The following is a 16,307-nucleotide window of genomic DNA, read 5'->3' as shown; positions in this document are numbered from 1 at the left end:
TCTGCTAGTTATAGCCACATACCACAAGGAATTATGATTATTTTGAATGAAAAAATTAATTATATATTTTTCTTTATATCCCATAATCAATTTCAGTTCAACAATTTGCATTTCAAATCTGAGCACAATTTTATTTTGGGATAATTATATTTACGTGCCCTTAACTATGACTATTTACATAAACCGCCATTGCATTTTGCAAAATTACACATACACTCATTGAAAAACATCAATGTTTTTTCCATAAATCATTCTTTCTTTTTAAAAATTATGTATACATTCTTCTGAAGCATCAATAACATTAAATAAATTATCTTTGTTTTTTGGCTTTTATAGTGATTTATGTAATTATGCAAAAGATATGAATAATTTATATAAATAAAGATTAAGAGGTGTGAATGTAATTATTCATTTTATGTTTGTTTAGAAAAGAGGTGTGAATGTAATTATTCATTTTATGTTTGTTTAGAAATCAATTGAAGGGGGGGGGGGAACACCCTTAAACAATTAAAGTAAAAATTTGGAATTAGGTGGACTAACTATTCAGTTGGATGAAATCCTCCTAAATTTCAATTCATTATGAAAAATTATGAACTGGACATAACTACAGCAACGGGCCTTGCGAGTTAACTTAATCCAGGAGGCAATGACATTATGTTGGCCTCATCTAAGCCCGGTCCAATACTTTATAAATGGGCCATTTCAGGTGTAATGTCACCCGGATCAAGATGATCCGATGGATCGGGTCTAGAACCCTTCGCTGTTCAACTTCAGCTCAGCTGCTGAAATGAACGAATTTTCACCCAACCCTTGAACCTCTCCCTTCTCCTCTTCCTCTTCCTCGTTCATCATTTTGAGCTACTTTTGATTTGTATCTTTTGCTATCTGCTGAAAATGAAACTTTTTGGAAGTGCACTGTGGCGTTCAAACGCCACTTTGTCCCGTCAATTTCAAAGCCCTCATGTAATCCGGGCTTTTTCGACAAGCCCGTTTTCAGGTAATTGCTTCTTCGTTGTTTTCTTGAGCTTTGCCGATTTTATTTAATTTTGTGCAAGTTGTTGCGAGCAGCGTTGGTTTATCAGTTTCTCTTGATTTCGTTTCGTTGGAACATAGATAGACAGTGCAATTGAGTGTTCCTTTAATGTGCCTCACTTAAACTTTTGGTTGCGGAGAGCAATTTGTATTGCTATTAGTGAAAGAAGGCCTGTCACGGAAAATATCGTTGAGTGTTGGTCTAAAGAAGAGAGACCTTTCTCATGAATTTTCGGAGCTTTAACTTATATGTGCAAAAACTTCTATTTGTTTTCTCCATGGAATGTTTGCAGTAAGTTTGCATTTGGGATTTAGCAGATGAAAACAAAAATGAAATGCTAAATCAACAAAAATTTGGCTTCCTTTTCTTGCACATTAAGGATTTTAGATGCTTAATCTATTCTGAAGTGTTGTTGGATCTCGAGAGGAAACGAAGTAAACGTGACTAATACTATTTCATCAGTAATTGGCTCTGCGAGGCCCAATACCGATGGAGCCTAACTAACCTCCATGCTGTAGACTCTTACTTTATCACCATGTTTCACATGTTTCAAGTTATTGGAAATGTTTGCTGTAGGTTCAGTGGTCGTTTCGGTGATTGATTGATAGTTTGGTGCAATCTTTCAATCTGAATAATAGTTTTAAATGTGAAATTTTCCATTTTTACAGGTACTGATGATGGGCAGAACATGAATTCATCTGAGTCCATTGATGATTTTGAGCAGCGTATTTTTAGTGATGGGAATCGTCCTAGTTTGAGTTCCTTCTACCAAAAGCTTGACAGAGCTGAGAAGGCACATGATCGATCTGGGACGGGATTTTCGTTTACCATGGGAAACAGATCTGATTTGATGGATGGTTTAGATGAGAATTACAATACTTTAGCTGATGGAATGGATTATAAATTAAAGAAAGCTGCCACCTACTTTGAGTTTGATCCTGATGAAGTAGCTAAAGAAGATTATGCTTTCAGGCCAGATGTTAATTTCTTGAGTGGGATGAATTATGATACCAAGGTATAAACTGTAAAGTAAAATTTGTACAGTTGCTAATGGAAAAGTTCTTCCATATTTTTGTTTTTTGTGGTGTCCATTCTAGCTAAAACTAGTCTCTGTTCTTGATGTTTTATCAACTGCAATTTGTGAGTCCATCTCCACTCTCTACAATGTACAAATAGGTAATGGGTCTAGTTTCCTTTCAGACTTTTCTCTAGTTGGCTCCTGCACAAGAGAGCCGTGCCACTTTTTGCTTTTCTTCGTGCACCTTATATGGATATCTTTTTAAATATACTAGTGTGGTCTCAAATTTTGGTATGTCGAGTGTGCTGCATCACTCAACAAAGGAATTTGGACCTGACTTATGTTCATTTGACCAATATTATTGCCATCACCTCTGCAGTTATGTGAACTGAAATGCCTATTCATGAAGGCCACAAAAATCTTGACTGGTTTTAATCCAATAGTTTTTGCAGACATCACGGATGTGACCTAGGTGTAATACTAGGAGATGACATGATTATCTTGTCCGGATGAACTTTTTGTCTCAGTCTTGCTACTTTAGTTTTTGAGTGAGCTCTATGTTTATCCAGAGAATCTGTCTAATCTCGTTCATATCTTCATGATTCTCAGCTTCTTGATATGATTTGATTTACCTGATCTTTCTTCATTGGGTTACTCATGTTCACCTTTATACCTTGCTTCAATATTTTTAGGATCTTGACCTGAGAAAGCCTGGAGTACATAAGCCTGTCAGAAGGAACGAGTTTGAAACAACAACAGAGGAAGTATTACTGAAAGCCGATTTCAGGGTGCGAAATGTTTGGATTTTAAATGTTAATTCTGTTGAAACTTTTGTCCTGTCCTTCTAAAATGATGGTTCAGATCTTGAAAATTTCTTAAAGTCAAAGTTTCCTTCTTCACTAAATAATGATTCAGGTCATTCAGATCTTTTCAGCCTATCCTTCTGCTTGGTATTTGAGCCGACTGCTAGCTAGTTCTCAATTTGGAAATTAGGTGTAGGGTGGTGAACTATGTATATATTTTCTACACATTGTCCACATGATGAAAATGTAACAATCCAAGGAAGTATCTACTAGCTGCTGAATGGTCTTGTCTATAACTTAAGAGAAAAGAAGCCTCCAACTAAGTGACCTTTTGCTAACTTTCTTGTCAGAATGTGAGATTTCTCGCAAACTTCATCACTGAGGCTGGCATCATCATCAAGAGGAGCAAGGTAAAAACTCCAGGCACTTTAACATTCTATATTGCTTAGTTAATGCAATAGCTGTTCTTTTCCAACTGTTATTGCCTGTTGAGCAGACTGGAATCAGCGCCAAGGCCCAGAGGAAGGTTGCTCGTGAGATCAAGACTGCCCGAGCATTTGGGTTAATGCCTTTCACCACAATGGGGACCAAACAATTTATTTACGGAACAACAATGGAAGATGAGGATCGTGATTTTGAATACCAGACCTATGATCATAGTTTTGTTAATGACGCCAGAGGCCATACCACGGAAATCTAAACCCTTGCCCTGCTTGCTTTTGTTGAATCCATGTTCAAAGAACGCATTTCCCCCAACGGCCATGACTTGAGGTAGAAAAGGTTCGGTATATTAGTTTACAGTATGTTGCTCCTGGGGATCCCAGTGTGAAGCTTGTATTAGAAATTTCTCTGGGATTGTAAGACTCAGTTTTGATGGGCTGCCTGGTTAAACTAACATTTTATTTTGTTCCGATTATTGTTGTAATTTTCCAGTTTATTTTTTGCAAATAAAACCAAACTGCAACATGATTAAGTGAGAGTGTGAAGAGTTGAATATGGCAAGGCAGGCAATTTTGGCCATGTACATAAGAATATTCTTTGTCCCTAATTCCTCTTGTTCCTTGAGAACTTGAATCACTCCTCATCCTGTTTCTCATTTCATTATTATCCCCGAATTCTTGTCCCAATTTAATAATTCGAAACCAATGATTCCAAACAGCTCTCACATTCATTGGTTTCTTCCTCTTCGTCTTATTATTCCCCGTTTTGATCCCACAAGACAAATTCTTCATAATTGTAGTCTTTGTAGATTCTAATTTGATTACTGCCAATGTTTGATATTCTTCCATTTCTACATCTAATTGGGATCATAGTGATGCTCTTATTCTTAGTTATAGTTTAAATCAAACATTTCACAATGATGAATGTATGCAAAAAAGAAAAAGAAAGATTTCATACCACTAAGAAAAGAGATAAATTACACATAAAGTACCACATAACTGATTACTAGCAAGTGAACAATTTCGAATTTCAAAATCCATACCAGTTGTTATCTTTAACTTGAATTTGAACAAAGATGTAGACCAAGTAAATTACCATTTTAACTCATAATTAATGAAATTCCAATTGCATTACATTTTTACATGCTACCAAAATAAAAGCATTAAATCCATAAGTATTTGAATGTAAATTGAAATTATTAATTAAAAATGAAATGAAATATATATATGATTCAGTTGGTTTTGTTGTTGTATTCTACACCACACCAAAAACAATTATTATTTTCCATGAGCATTTAGGCGAAAAATCTTATATCCAAGGAACAAAATCCAGACCGAAAAAAAAATAAAAATGAAAAGAATAAGAAAAAGAAAGGAAATGAGCAAACAGCAGCAGCAGCAGCAGCAGAAGAAGAAGAAGAAAAGAAACACAAAGGAAAAAGGGAAGACAAAAGGAATAGAAAAATAGAAAAGTCGGCGCCTCTTCCCTTCGCCGACCAATTATTACGTCCCTCTCTCTCTCTTTCTTTCTCTCTCATCACCCACCACCTTCCTCCTTTTTCTCTCTCTACTGTTATACATACACATAGATACATCTATCCATCATCTATATTTCTCTACAACATCTACGTACTCATACCTTACCCTTCTCCTTTGTTTCCTTAACCTCTTTTCATTTCTCTTTTCTCTTTTTCTCGGGTTCTTCCGTGAATTTTTTTGTCTGAAACGGAAGATCCCTCGTCGCGCTTTCCTTTTCTGCGATTTGATCTAACTTTTTATATTGTTTTATTTGAAATTATGGGGGTTTTAATTGTTGAATCAAGCAGGGGTTCTACTCATACTGAAGAGATTTTTGTTGAGAATGATTTTAAAGATAATAAGAAAAAGAAGCGTCGCTCGAGAAAATCCAAACAAACTTCCTCAGGTAATATTTTTCTTTATCCTGGCTATTTCGCCTATTTCTTTGTTTTCACTTACAGATTTTTATGCTATAAACCACGAAATTCGTTCCATTTGGAGAAGAGGATTTTTCCGTAATAAAATTCTTTCAGGTATTCGTAGCCGGGGGTTTTAGATTGTTAGGAAAAATGGAGGCTAGGGTATAAAAGTGTCGGAATTCTAACCATCTAGGATTCCGTTGATACGTATTTTGTTGTCCTTCTGATTTACTGTTTTGAGATTAATCTAAGAAATAGGTGAAACTGCATTTTGGTTGTTGATTTCTTCTATTTGGAGTTGCGACATCTAATGATAGTTTACAAGACCATTTTTGTGCCGCAATTAGCTGCTGTACGTTTTAATGGAACTATGGTATTTTGCAGGGAAGTTAGCAGAGTGTTTTGAAATCTTTAATATTGAATATTGCGGAGATGATATTGGCGGTGCTTATGGATTTCTTGTTAACCTCTCGTTTTGCTTTTAGATCTTATTAATATCTCTTGTTGCTTACTTTTTTGGGCTGACTCTGATGTTTCTAATACTTGTTCTTTGCGCAGCTTGTAGTTCTCTGAGTGAAGTGTGTATGGATGCATCAAGTTTGCTCGGAGGTAACACCTCATCGCATCATGTGGTGCCAAATGGACACGATCAATCGCCGAAAGTGTACAACACCTTGTCACGTCATGTGACGTCAAATGGGCATCATCAACTGCCAAAAGAGTACGATGCAGGTTTGATTTCTATACCCTCGATGCATGCAAAAGAGCAAACTGCAGATGGAAATATGCAGAATCAGCATTCTGTTCCCCATGAGATTAAGGAAGTGATATTGTCCAAGTCAGTTCCTGAATCAGCTGTCAGCGAAGAGCCTGTTGGACCTGTGTTGATTGCCAGGCCTGTTGATTGTTATCCTCGGCGAAAATGTTATCCTCCTCACTGGTCTGCAGAAGCTGTTAGTAAAGCATTAGAGGTCCGCTTAAGTTCAAACATCTGGATGCTCGTGGAGTTAAGTTTCATGATGATATTATCTTTTCCTTAATAATATTCGTTTTTCTTATGCAGAAAGGTGAGTTATTGAGAGCATTATTTCATGTCAATGCTCATAACAGACTTGAGGTTTGTCCTACTAACTTGTTCACTTCTCATTCATTTTGGCCATGTGCGTTTGTTCATTAAATGTGAGCTCTCAAGATCTTTGATTTTAGGCTTACTGCAAAATCGACGGAGTCCAAACTGATGTTCTAATTAGCGGATTGGTAGCGCAAAATAGAGCTGTAAGTTTTCCCCTTTTTGATTACTTATTTATTAGTGTCATCAAGGATGGGTTTTGTTCTTTCCATTACCCCCCTCCCCCTCTCCTTTTTCTAGAAAATTGCATTTTATGACAAAGTGGAAAACTATGACTTCCGTGTTCGACATTTTCACTTTATGTTCATGGATATAGATTATGTCCCGGAATTAAGATTCTTTTCCCCTTCTTTTTAAAAATATTTTCTGCACTGTATTACAGAGATGATATATATTCTACTTGTTAGTTTGATGCCTGTTTTTGCATTGCTTAAACTATTTGGAGTTGTGCCTCCATTTCATAATTTCAGTTTGCTGCAGATTGAAGGAGACACAGTTGCCATTGTCATTGATTCTCCGTCGCTGTGGCCGAGAATGAAAGGGTCAAACGAAACTGTGAGTAATTCTGAATCCCGCAGTAATCCTCATGAAGGTCCCACACATGTCCAAGATTGTTCCAGGGGAAAAAGCAAATTAGACCTGGACTGTGAATATGTCTTTTCCAGTGATAACATGGTTTTTCCCGAGAATGGGGCTCATAACAATGATGAGTCATCTTGTGGAGCAATGTCAGATAATAGTTGTGCGAACGGAGTGTTGGATAATGGTTGTCAACCATCTATATCTGATTATGCAAGTCCATTTTCTGGGGACGCCTATGACTCAATGAGTTCATTGGAAAAGTTATGCACCTTAATAAGTTTATATCCGTCAAAACGACCAACTGGTAGAGTTGTGGCTGTTGTTGGAAGATCGCCTCGGCGGGATAATGTTGTTGGTTTTCTGAGTGTGAAGCAGTGGATCAACAGTAGAGAGAGCAGGAAAAAGAACTCCAGGAAGAACAAACATCAGTCTGATCATGGATATATTTTATTAACACCAACTGATCCCAAGTTTACCAAAATGATGGTTCCCGTGAGAAAATTGCCGGCAAGCATCAAGAAACGTTTGGAAGCTGGTGATTCAACAATTGAGTCTGATCTAGTTGCTGCCAGAATAATTGATTGGGCTGAAGAATGTTATATTCCTGATGCTTGTGTTATTCAAATTTTTGGAAGAGGCAGTGATGTTGAAGCACAGCTTGCTGCAATTTTATTTGAAAATGCAATTGATGCTTCTGAATTTTCTCCGGAAGTGCTTTCTTGCCTTCCGCCCATCCCTTGGGAAATACCCCAAGAAGAATTACAAAGTAGAAGGGATTTAAGAAACTTGTGTATTTTCACCATAGACCCAGCCAATGCTAGTGATCTTGATGATGCATTGTCAGTAGAAAGGTTGTCAGATGGTGTTTTTAGGGTGGGGGTACACATAGCTGATGTCTCGTTCTTTGTTCTTCCTGATACAGCTCTTGACATTGATGCCCAAATTCGTTCAACCAGTGTTTACCTATCGCGGTGTAAATTGCCAATGCTGCCCTCATTGCTTTCGGATAATTTAGCATCACTTAATCCTGGAGATGATAGGCTTGCCTTTTCTATATTTTGGGACATCAATTCAGGCGGTGAAGTTCTAGACCGTTGGATTGGGCGTACTATCATACGGTCATGTAGCAAGCTCTCTTACGAGCATGCTCAGGAGATTATTGATGAAGCATTTGATCTTCAGGATTCTAGTCAAAGCATCGAGCATTGGCCTAAATTATATGGCCACTCTGAATGGTGTGATGTAGTTAAATCTGTGAAATTCCTTAATGAAATCTCAAAAAAATTGCGGGAAAATAGGTTTAAGGGCGGCGCTCTGTCACTTGAAAGCCCAAAAGTAGTTTTCTTATTCGATGAAGAAGGCATGCCATATGATAGTGTACTCTCTGGACGGAGGGATTCAAATTTCCTTGTTGAGGAGTTCATGCTGTTGGCCAATCGGACAGCTGCAGAAGTGATAACTAGAGCTTATCCATCCTGTGCACTACTGAGAAGGCACCCTGAACCTAATGTGTGTAAACTTAGAGACTTTGAAACTTTTTGTAACAAACATGGTCTAAAGATGGACATCTCTTCTTCTGCCCACCTCCATCATTCATTGGAGCATGTCAGGGGTGAGCTTAAGAATGACTCTGTCTTGTTTAATATCCTGATGTCTTATGCTGCAAGGCCAATGCAGCTGGCGTCATACTTTTGCAGTGGAGATATGAAGGACATCAGTGATTGCAGCCACTATGCACTGGCTGTTCCTCTCTACACACACTTCACTTCTCCTCTACGCCGATATCCTGATATTGTTGTACATCGCACATTGGCTGCTGCTATAGAAGCTGAAAATATTTACTTGAAGGGTAAAAGAAAGCAAGGAAAGATAACAGAAAAGGAAACATCAAACAGATGCTTTACTGGCACGTGTTTTGACAAAGTTGAAGTAGAATCAATTGAAGCTCAAGAAGCTTTATCCACTGCTGCATCAAAGCATAGGGTTCCGGGTGCTGAAATTCTTGCTGATGTGGCTGCTCATTGTAATGAGAAGAAGCTGGCCACCAGACATGTGAAGGATGCAACTGATAAGCTCTATATGTGGGTCCTACTCAAAAAGAAAGAGGTGCATCTTCTATCACTTTTCGAACTTAGCAACTAATTTTCTTTCTCCACTTTTATACAAACTTAATACTTACTAAAGAGGTTAGTTGAGTTTACAAATTTCATTGCATTTGGAAATTGACATTTAATTTTGCAGATACTATATTCGGAGGCCAGAGTTTTGGGTCTTGGACCAAAGTTTATGTCTATATACATTCCCAAATTGGCTGTAAGTGTCTGCTTTACTTTTCCAATCTCTTAATGTTGAAGTTGTTAGACAAGTACATAAGGAAGTTGTCTGTTTCACTCAAAGGTGTATCTCGCTCGTATTCACTAACTATCTTTCTGTAGATTGAGCGGCGTGTATACTATGATGAAGTGGAAGGCCTAACAGTGGAGTGGCTTGACACAACGTCAACGCTGGTGCTCAGTCAGTCTACCCATAAACAGTCAAGCAGGAGAAGTAGCCCAGGCAAGTGCAGGACACTTGAAGAAGTTGCTTTGATCGTTAATCCAGCTGATCTGGAGCTAGAAATGAACTTCTCCGAACATATTGGGGGAGAGAATGGTGAGTCCCAAAGATGTCTGGGTATATCAGAAATAATGAACAATGAACCTGCTTTTTTTCCACTCACTGTGAACCTCCTATCAACGATTCCGGTTGCTCTGCATGCTGTCGGCGGAGATGATGGACCTCTTGATATCGTGGCCAGGCTGTATGTTGGTTCATATTTGCAGTAATCGCAGGGTGGATTTATCTGCATGGGGCAGTAACAAATGGTCTTACCGCAAGCATGGGTCAGCTGTAGATAATAGTAGTAATTTGTAGATTAAGTAGAGGCTTTGAGAACTGTGGGATAGTTATATCATGGTTTATAAGGTTTATGTTGTTGGGTGGAAAATTATCTGATATAAGGTGTATATAGGGGTTTTTGCACCTAATCTGATGTGGAGTGGCTGTTTTTAGTTATAAGCTGCTTATGGGAGGTAAGGGGCTGTTTTTGTTGGCCACTTCATCCCGCTTAACTTGTTGATTCTGCTATCAATGCTGATAACTGATCCCGGAAGCCATAGTTCATGTTCTTAGACTTCCAACTTTCTGTTTAACTGTAGCCCACAATTTTTGTCTTTGGATGTTTAGAGAGTCATCTATTGTCTTATGGCAATAGGTTTCCGCCAAATCCTGGTGGCAGTGTAATTTGCTGATTTAGGACGAAAAGACATGTTTACTTGGACTTTGCATTCTGTTCAGACCACAGGTGTGGGATAAGGCTCTATAAAGTAACCGAAAGACATTTATTTGTGCCTTTTTCCGCTGAGTTTGTCCTAGAGCGGCCTGAAGGCTCTGAACTGCATTAATCTTGCATTGGGGAGAGTCTTGGGCTTGCTTTATGCGATCTGTGTGAACTTTGATGAAGAAATGAGATGCTTATTTTATCAGTTAGTGATTGGATTGTGTTGAGGTCCATGGTGTTTAATCAATTGAATATGGCCATATTCTGGCCAGGTTTTTGCCATTTCTTGTTCTTGTGATAATTGCTACTTCAAAAGTATCTTGGGCCCTAGTTGGGGAGAAATTTGCTCCACAAAAGCATACGACTGAATGAAACGGAGGTAAACTGCCCCACTTTATAATAGGGTTTCTCACATCCGATGGTGGACAGACTAAAATGTAACTCAGTCGGCTTAATTGTAATGACATGTGGATCAAGATTTATTGATAATAATTAGCGAAACTGATTGTTTATTGGACAAAGACAGTGTCGTTTCAACCGGAGGATAAATTTTTACGAAGACACGAAGGCGTTGTTTTAACTATAGATCAGACTAGACTGGACTGAACTAGATGTGTACATGTTGATAGAAATTGAAATACAAATGATTACAGAAGAACAAATGGAAAGGCAAGAGGCTAACCAAAATCTCTCTCAACAGTAGTTTACTTAAACTTCAACATCTTCCTGCAGATAAGCTTGCTAACTCTGAAGGAAATTACCATCCATGGAATGATCCCAACCTGCATTGCGTGGATAAATCATCACCGAGCGAACTGGTAGTAATTTTTGTTCCACATGTTTACAAGTCGTCAACAATGTTTTAAGGAAAAAGAAGAAAAATAAAGGAGATCAAAATCAAGCATTTGGGAAGCTTCAGTGCTAAAATATTTATCTGTTCAATCTCATCACACATCAAAAGGAGGATTAGGCAATTCTTAGAACATCGTCTCTCTCAACCTTGAGAAGCCGTAATAAATCAGAATCTACTTTCAAATAGACAAATAAATGAAATTTGGATTTTTCAGTTGTGTTACCTTAACATTGTCCTTTATAGATGGACCTGCTGTCCAAGACAACATCTTACCTGCAGAAAAGAGGACTAGCTTTGATACCTTTTCAACACCAAACAATATTCATAACACTAGCCCTCCTACTCCAAAGCTCATGGGAACTATCACGTATTCAGGTGTTTATTTAATTGTCAATTAATGTAAACTTGAAGCATAGCAAGGCAGCTGATGAAGTGAATGAATATCCGGTGCCTCAGAAATCAAGACTCCTAACTAGATGAAGAATGAAATGTAATTATAAAATCACAGACAAGGAAAAGAATACCGAAGGGTTGCGCAAGTTGACTAGGTATTGTAGCGACTGGCGCTCGCCAAAACCAAAAAGTCAGCAGAACATACATGAGAACCTACACCATAAACAGATGTGTGAACTTTCACTGAATTTCCGTATGTCAAAAAAGGAAATGCCTCAAGCATTGAAGTGCATGGGGAATGACCTTTAATATCATTAAGGGCTTTCCATATTTATCAAATGAAGATTTTATGTCTTTGTCGTGCATTTCCTGATCTGCATGATAACTAGGTAGTTAGTGCTTCATCGTGAAGCATAATCAATGATATAATACCATAAAGCAAGCGTCATAGGTTTCAGCAACCAAAGGATGAAAGTGAGCAAAAAAAAAAAAAATGATCTTGAAACTTATGGTGCAATCTGAAAAATCTCAACCTGATATCTCTTAAACAGTATAAAAGCTAGACTGCTGGAGAGCTGAAAATACACCAAAAGGCAATAAACCGGTGATGCAGAAATAGAAGACAAAAGCCACTAATATAAATGTGATACTGGAGCTGTCACTTCCAATCAGTTCACACAGCAAGTATTGCTTGGTTTAAAGATTCTTGCATGTATTTACATTGCTAATTTCCTTATACAGAAAAATCTGCTTAAAAAGTGTGATAGAATCAAAAAGGGAAAACCAGACAAGGCTAAATCCTTAACCACCAAATTTACAAATCATTCACTGGAAACCACTTAAAAGAAAAAAGCAGTATTACGTACGTTTTGCAAGTTCCTTCTCCTTTGCTGCGGCCATCCTTTTTAACTTTGCAGCTTGTGCAAATGTTGAGGGCCTGAAATGAACAGGGTATAGGTAGATCTTTTATGTAAATGTAAATAACTAACATCAAATCATTCGCCTCCCAATAATTGAATACTCTGTAATCCTCTCAATTGATTCCTTTCACATTATTGGTGGGAGGAATACTTGATATACTCACTAATCAATTGACCAACCCACTCCTACATGTAATTTAATGGCATAAATTTCCACTGCTTGCAAATATCAAAAACTAGCCAGCAACAGAAAATTAAACACTCCTCCCAACCTAAATGGAACTACAATGTGCTTTAATAGTTGAAATCATAGAGGGGAATTAAAAAACAAAAAGCATCAATATATGCATGTGAGCATTATCTGTTACGGTATTCCATTACAGAACAGAAAACATGATTTGATCAAACTATAGCTATGCTTTAAAACAAACAAGTGAACAACAATATTGAATACCAAAAGAAGTGTCATACTTTCCGATGGATTTCACACAAATGTTCATGAAGAATTTAAATTCTCAGTCAATTTTCATAATCCGCTAAGAATCTAAATTTGCACACGGTTGCATGCAGAGATAGGATTTATGTAAATGCACACACACACACAAACACATGTAAAATAGAGAAACAAAGAAAGAGACAGACACGCGCATATAAGCACCCTTACTGTGATAAGGAACTGGCCTCCTTCAACAGCTTGTTAATCTCCGCTCGCAATTGAGCATCCACATCATCAATTGATCCTTTCTACATTATACCAAAAAAACATATCTATTGTCACCCAAAACACACACACACACAAAGCACAAGAAAAGATCGCCACTTTCTGGAAACTAACAAAAATAGACATTACGAACTCTGATTAACAAATCCTGTAATAGATCTCACCCGGTCAATTCTAAGAATTTAAAAACCGAAACAAAAGTTATAAGAAAGTACCTTCTTTGTGTAGGAATCAAGACATTTGGAGGCGAAGTGAAAAGAGAACACGAGGAAGAAAATCGCCGGAGCTGCCATTGAATTCCCGCGCGCAGTTTGTGTTTCTTCCATTTCTCCTTTTTGGAGTTTCTTTTCTTTTTCTTTGTAATTCCGTAAGAAATTCTATCGTAGTATAGTATAGACATGATACATCTATCTGGGAGAATGACAGCACATGTTACGACGTCGTGTGGTAATAGCTAAGTCGCTTGTGCGACTTTTTCTTTGTCGGAATGTTAAAATCGCGAATACAAATTACATGGCGTTATGCATTGCTGCTTAAATCTTTGGATAATTACACACTCCTCCTTGAAATTTAATATAATCTTAAATTTTCTGTAATTTAAACGAAAATTAATTTTTGTCCTTAATTGACTTATTAATAAACTTATTTTAGATCAAACATATTTTTTTGGATTAAACTATCCTTACGATGGTGAAAACATACCTCCTTATATGTGAAGATGTATAAGGATAAATTAATCCGAAAAAGATTTATTTGACCTACTATAAATAAATAATAAGTCAACTGGGATGTAACTATGAATTTTATTCATTTTTTATTAATATCATACAAATTCAGTAAATTTTCACTAATATTAAAAAACTTATTTGTTGGAATAAAACAAACTTAAAGTTGCTGAAGATAACTTTTAAAGTCAAAGAAAATGTACATATAATTACGTCAAATATTCTCGAGTTTTACTCATTTTCTGGTAATTAGTGATGGCATGACATTGATGAAAAGATTTAATGAAAAGGTAAATTAGATTTGCATTCTTTGGAATTAGGTGTAATTATACAAACACTTTGTACTCTTGCAAAATTTCAAATACATCCCTCAAATGTGTAGTTATAGTTACAATTTACAATAGTGAAAATTTACCCAGAAAATATCTTTTAGGCATATTGCACTGGTACTACCCTCAAATACACCTATAGTTTTGCCCTAAGTTACATCTCATAACCAAGACTTACAATCAATCTGTCAGGCATTAGAAAATTTTCAGGAATTGTTCATAATTCAAAACTTATTGAATCTGATTAGAAACATGAAAAGGAAAACATGCACTGCTCTGCTGAACTTGGACATATTTCGATTTCAAACCTGTCCCATAAACTCAGTTACCAAAGACAGCAACTATACTGAAAAGCCAAATTCATTATTGGACTTCCAATTTACAGTAACAACAAACTCATGACAGGCACAAGAACGTTCCTTGATTGTTACCCACAATTGGGCTCAAACTAAGTGGGGCGAATCAAACATTATCAAGATTCAGTCACAGCATCGGCTGAAGCTGCGTTTTGTGCTTCCAAGAGCTTCATTTGACGTTCTGCGTGTTCTCTTTCACAAGCGCTGATGCCCATGATTATATCAAGCATTGTGCCAGTTGTGCCAAAGAATACTAAGGGTGCCAGGGATTTCCGCTTGATTCCCACAGGAATCGCGATCAAAGCACCAGCTACTGAGAAAACCCAGGTGCCCAGAGCACTGAAAGAATTAACATAAACATCAGGTCAGGATAGAGCAACCCAATATTACTAAACATGGCATATGAAAAACCATACACTTGTTTTTGGATACTTAAAAAGAGATCAAGATCTGGGATCAACAGAAAAGAGATGTAATGATTCACTGGCTACAAGTGGAAGCATGTAGGAAGTTGTGATGCTCATATTTACTAATGGGAAGGTCCTCTTCGTGTCTCTTTTTAATTGCCTAAACAAAGTGGAAAAGGAGGACCGGAAGAACAAGAACACATATAGCAATACAATTTTTTTTCATTTTACTCTTGGCACACTGTGAGAGATGGACATGCAAAAACTTCTAACCACTATGAAAGTGCAGTGATTCTTGAACCTGCTTGCTGCATTTATTCGAGGAATTTATGATTTCTACATCTACAAAATCCTCCACACAAGATGAGTGCAAACCTCCCTCCCCATCAAACAAACAGGTGATGCAGAAGCAAGAGCAGGATGAAAATCAACTAAAAGAAACATGTGCATCAAGTAAGGTGCCAAAGTTGAAAGCTAAAATAAATAAGAAAGCTACTAAAATTACTAGGATAATTTAGATGCTCTGGTACTTCTTTCGTCATATTGTATTAAAAAACTTTTCCATCCTAGATAATCTTGGGACCTCCAACTAAAATAATATGGTTACCACAAGTTCATTGAATCTAAATACCAAGCTATCAATCTTTTCATTTTTCACCGGTTAGGTAAGCCAAAGACAGCCTTTAAACTACATTGGAGTCTCAATCAACCACTCAATCCAACTCCAAATCCCTTCCCCACCAGAAGACTAAAAACCGAAAACAAGAAAAGGAAGGACATGCAAAGGACATACTTTGAAACAGAGCATTCCTCGAGTTGCTTCACTTCTTCTTTTCCAGCCATCACTAAATTTCTCTTCTTTCTTTGTTCTCACACCAAAACTCTACCAATTTAACCTGTTCGTGTTAACAAATACATATCTATGAAATAACAAAAGAAAATACATCACTTACGAAGATTGATGTAAAAATTGAAATCTTTTCAGAGGAACAGACAAAGCCAAAATACCGCAATGCAGAAACCATTTCCGGATCACAAAGAATCTTCCTTTCTAACACAATCATTCTAAGACAATAACTATTTCTCAAAATTCTTTTGCAGTGGAATTAATCCAGTAAAACTAGACTTTTTTCACAAGAATAAATAGTTCAAATCATTCTAGCAGTTAAAAGAGAAGAAAAGCGCACACCTGAGAGAGAGAGAGAGAGGGCGGGGTCTTTGACGACGTCGTGGGTAGAGAATTCTTGTCTGTTGGTGCTACTGAAGTGAGAATGGACAAGGAGGGTTCTTTTGTTGGGCTTCACGATGATATCGGAGATGGGCTAAAACCAGCTGAAGGGTT

General features: G+C 37.2%; 4 protein-coding genes across 7 annotated transcripts; 2 read left to right on the top strand and 2 right to left on the bottom strand.

Annotated features, from left to right (window-relative positions):
• Nucleotides 752–3,931, top strand: LOC105159488. The gene is made up of 5 exons (XM_011076567.2): nt 752–997; nt 1,702–2,048; nt 2,744–2,839; nt 3,205–3,264; nt 3,351–3,931. Exons 1-5 carry the CDS (start codon nt 895–897, stop codon nt 3,552–3,554), a joined length of 810 nt encoding a protein of 269 aa, XP_011074869.1. The 5' UTR covers nt 752–894; the 3' UTR covers nt 3,555–3,931.
• LOC105159487 (DIS3-like exonuclease 2) lies at nt 4,707–10,277 on the top strand. The gene is made up of 7 exons (XM_011076566.2): nt 4,707–5,218; nt 5,790–6,202; nt 6,295–6,348; nt 6,438–6,506; nt 6,841–9,048; nt 9,184–9,255; nt 9,378–10,277. The coding sequence occupies exons 1-7, from the start codon at nt 5,092–5,094 to the stop codon at nt 9,765–9,767; spliced, it is 3,333 nt and encodes a 1,110-aa protein (XP_011074868.1). The 5' UTR covers nt 4,707–5,091; the 3' UTR covers nt 9,768–10,277.
• Nucleotides 10,713–13,531, bottom strand: LOC105159486. 2 transcript variants are annotated; one of them, XM_011076565.2, is made up of 7 exons: nt 13,364–13,530; nt 13,092–13,171; nt 12,374–12,444; nt 11,811–11,881; nt 11,639–11,720; nt 11,338–11,387; nt 10,713–11,043 (listed from the first exon to the last, which is right to left on the bottom strand). In XM_011076565.2, the coding sequence occupies exons 1-7, from the start codon at nt 13,472–13,474 to the stop codon at nt 10,966–10,968; spliced, it is 543 nt and encodes a 180-aa protein (XP_011074867.1). In that variant the 5' UTR covers nt 13,475–13,530; the 3' UTR covers nt 10,713–10,965. The 2 variants fall into 2 exon arrangements, with proteins under 2 accessions (XP_011074867.1, XP_020548716.1); XM_020693057.1 differs by lacking the exon at nt 11,338–11,387 and having other exon boundaries at nt 13,364–13,531.
• LOC105159485 lies at nt 14,475–16,290 on the bottom strand. Of its 3 annotated transcripts, none has more exons than XM_020692583.1 (3): nt 16,160–16,290; nt 15,759–15,864; nt 14,475–14,897 (listed from the first exon to the last, which is right to left on the bottom strand). In XM_020692583.1, the coding sequence occupies exons 2-3, from the start codon at nt 15,806–15,808 to the stop codon at nt 14,675–14,677; spliced, it is 273 nt and encodes a 90-aa protein (XP_020548242.1). In that variant the 5' UTR covers nt 15,809–15,864; nt 16,160–16,290; the 3' UTR covers nt 14,475–14,674. The 3 variants fall into 3 exon arrangements, with proteins under 3 accessions (XP_020548242.1, XP_011074865.1, XP_011074864.1); XM_011076563.2 differs by having other exon boundaries at nt 15,759–15,861; nt 16,155–16,269; XM_011076562.2 differs by lacking the exon at nt 16,160–16,290 and adding an exon at nt 15,974–16,127 and having other exon boundaries at nt 15,759–15,861.

Source organism: Sesamum indicum, linkage group LG3 (assembly GCF_000512975.1).
Source record: "Sesamum indicum cultivar Zhongzhi No. 13 linkage group LG3, S_indicum_v1.0, whole genome shotgun sequence".
NCBI classification, from domain to species: domain Eukaryota; kingdom Viridiplantae; phylum Streptophyta; class Magnoliopsida; order Lamiales; family Pedaliaceae; genus Sesamum; species Sesamum indicum.
Note: the sequence above shows the minus strand (reverse complement) of the source record. Positions and strands in the feature narration are given on the sequence as shown.

What these genes read in the sequence shown, in the direction of transcription:
- LOC105159486 (XM_011076565.2), bottom strand. Translation starts at nt 13,474, where the DNA reads ATGGAAGAAACACAAACTGCGCGCGGGAATTCAATGGCAGCTCCGGCG. An exon ending in TCAACTTGCGCAACCCTTCG is followed by an intron (nt 11,388 to 11,638) that starts GTATTCTTTTCC and finishes TCTTTTCTGCAG; the next exon opens with GTAAGATGTTGTCTTGGACA. An exon ending in CTATAAAGGACAATGTTAAG is followed by an intron (nt 11,044 to 11,337) that starts GTAACACAACTG and finishes CACGCAATGCAG; the next exon opens with GTTGGGATCATTCCATGGAT.
- LOC105159488 (XM_011076567.2), top strand. Translation starts at nt 895, where the DNA reads ATGAAACTTTTTGGAAGTGCACTGTGGCGTTCAAACGCCACTTTGTCC. An exon ending in GGATGAATTATGATACCAAG is followed by an intron (nt 2,049 to 2,743) that starts GTATAAACTGTA and finishes CAATATTTTTAG; the next exon opens with GATCTTGACCTGAGAAAGCC. An exon ending in TCATCATCAAGAGGAGCAAG is followed by an intron (nt 3,265 to 3,350) that starts GTAAAAACTCCA and finishes CCTGTTGAGCAG; the next exon opens with ACTGGAATCAGCGCCAAGGC.
- LOC105159487 (XM_011076566.2), top strand. Translation starts at nt 5,092, where the DNA reads ATGGGGGTTTTAATTGTTGAATCAAGCAGGGGTTCTACTCATACTGAA. An exon ending in ATCCAAACAAACTTCCTCAG is followed by an intron (nt 5,219 to 5,789) that starts GTAATATTTTTC and finishes TTCTTTGCGCAG; the next exon opens with CTTGTAGTTCTCTGAGTGAA. An exon ending in ATGCTCATAACAGACTTGAG is followed by an intron (nt 6,349 to 6,437) that starts GTTTGTCCTACT and finishes CTTTGATTTTAG; the next exon opens with GCTTACTGCAAAATCGACGG.
- LOC105159485 (XM_020692583.1), bottom strand. Translation starts at nt 15,808, where the DNA reads ATGGCTGGAAAAGAAGAAGTGAAGCAACTCGAGGAATGCTCTGTTTCA. An exon ending in GAGGAATGCTCTGTTTCAAA is followed by an intron (nt 14,898 to 15,758) that starts GTATGTCCTTTG and finishes TAATTCTTTCAG; the next exon opens with TGCTCTGGGCACCTGGGTTT.